Source organism: Perkinsus marinus (assembly GCF_000006405.1).
Source record: "Perkinsus marinus ATCC 50983 genomic scaffold scf_1104296933276, whole genome shotgun sequence".
NCBI lineage: Eukaryota > Perkinsozoa > Perkinsida > Perkinsidae > Perkinsus > Perkinsus marinus.
Genome location: NW_003215170.1, coordinates 1 through 828, shown reverse-complemented (window position 1 = coordinate 828; position 828 = coordinate 1). Strand labels below are relative to the sequence as shown.

Genomic DNA, 828 nt, shown 5'->3' with positions numbered 1-828 from the left:
CGGGAACATTATAGGTTCCTGGATGATCTCCTAGGTGAGATTTTCCAATGCGTAACTGCCTTGCCTTGCTCGCTTGTACGGTGGTGCTCAAATGAACGACAATTGTTTTCTGGAAATACACGTTACTAATCCGGCTTGTTTTCAGGAACAGCTCATATATCATCATCGAGTGCTGAGGAGGTCCGAGAAATAATTACGAAGGAAAAACCGTCAGGAGTCATGGTAGAGTTGTGCCCGAAGAGAATTCAGAAAGTAGTCCAAAAATACACGAATGCAGTGACTGTTGTTGTGATGGCAGATGAAAGAAGGAGGGTTTGGTGATAGTTCAGGAGGTCTGGGAGAAATGATTAAAGTTCTCTTCCGAGGACTGAGCGGTGGTGGTGGGCTGCCGATGCAGGCATTGTTGGAACAAGCTCTTAGGGGCTTCTATGGTAGTTTTTATGGTTGTTGCTTGCGGATAGACGCTGAGGCTGATAAAATCCTAATGTAGCTTTCAATAGGTGTTGACAACAGTGTTGGATAATACGGTCGCTTTCCTCCCCTGAGCTTGGGAGTTTCCTCACTAATTATTGATGTTTACATACGAATTCGGATGGAAGTTTACAGAAACCAACAAGAATTTCTCTAAATTCCCTCAGAATTCCCATATTATCACCAACAGTTGACTGAGTGAATATTTTCCCACACTGATTGACAGTGTCGTACAGCGGCATTGTTATTCATAGGGGACTGATTAGGCAATTTCAAGACGATGGGGATAGAACCAGGAGCTGAGTTTAAGAACGCAGTCGAAGCTGCTGAAGAAATCGGTGCCAAGGTGAGGCCACT

At 44.4% G+C, this 828-nt stretch overlaps 1 protein-coding gene across 1 annotated transcript; it reads left to right on the top strand.

The window, feature by feature from the left end:
- Positions 1-298: 298 nt before the first annotated feature.
- Positions 299-490, top strand: Pmar_PMAR010364 (hypothetical protein; the record flags this gene model as incomplete). The annotated part of the gene is made up of 1 exon (XM_002785206.1): positions 299-490. One exon carries the CDS (start codon positions 299-301, stop codon positions 488-490), a length of 192 nt encoding a protein of 63 aa, XP_002785252.1.
- Between the last annotated feature and the right edge of the window lie 338 nt (positions 491-828).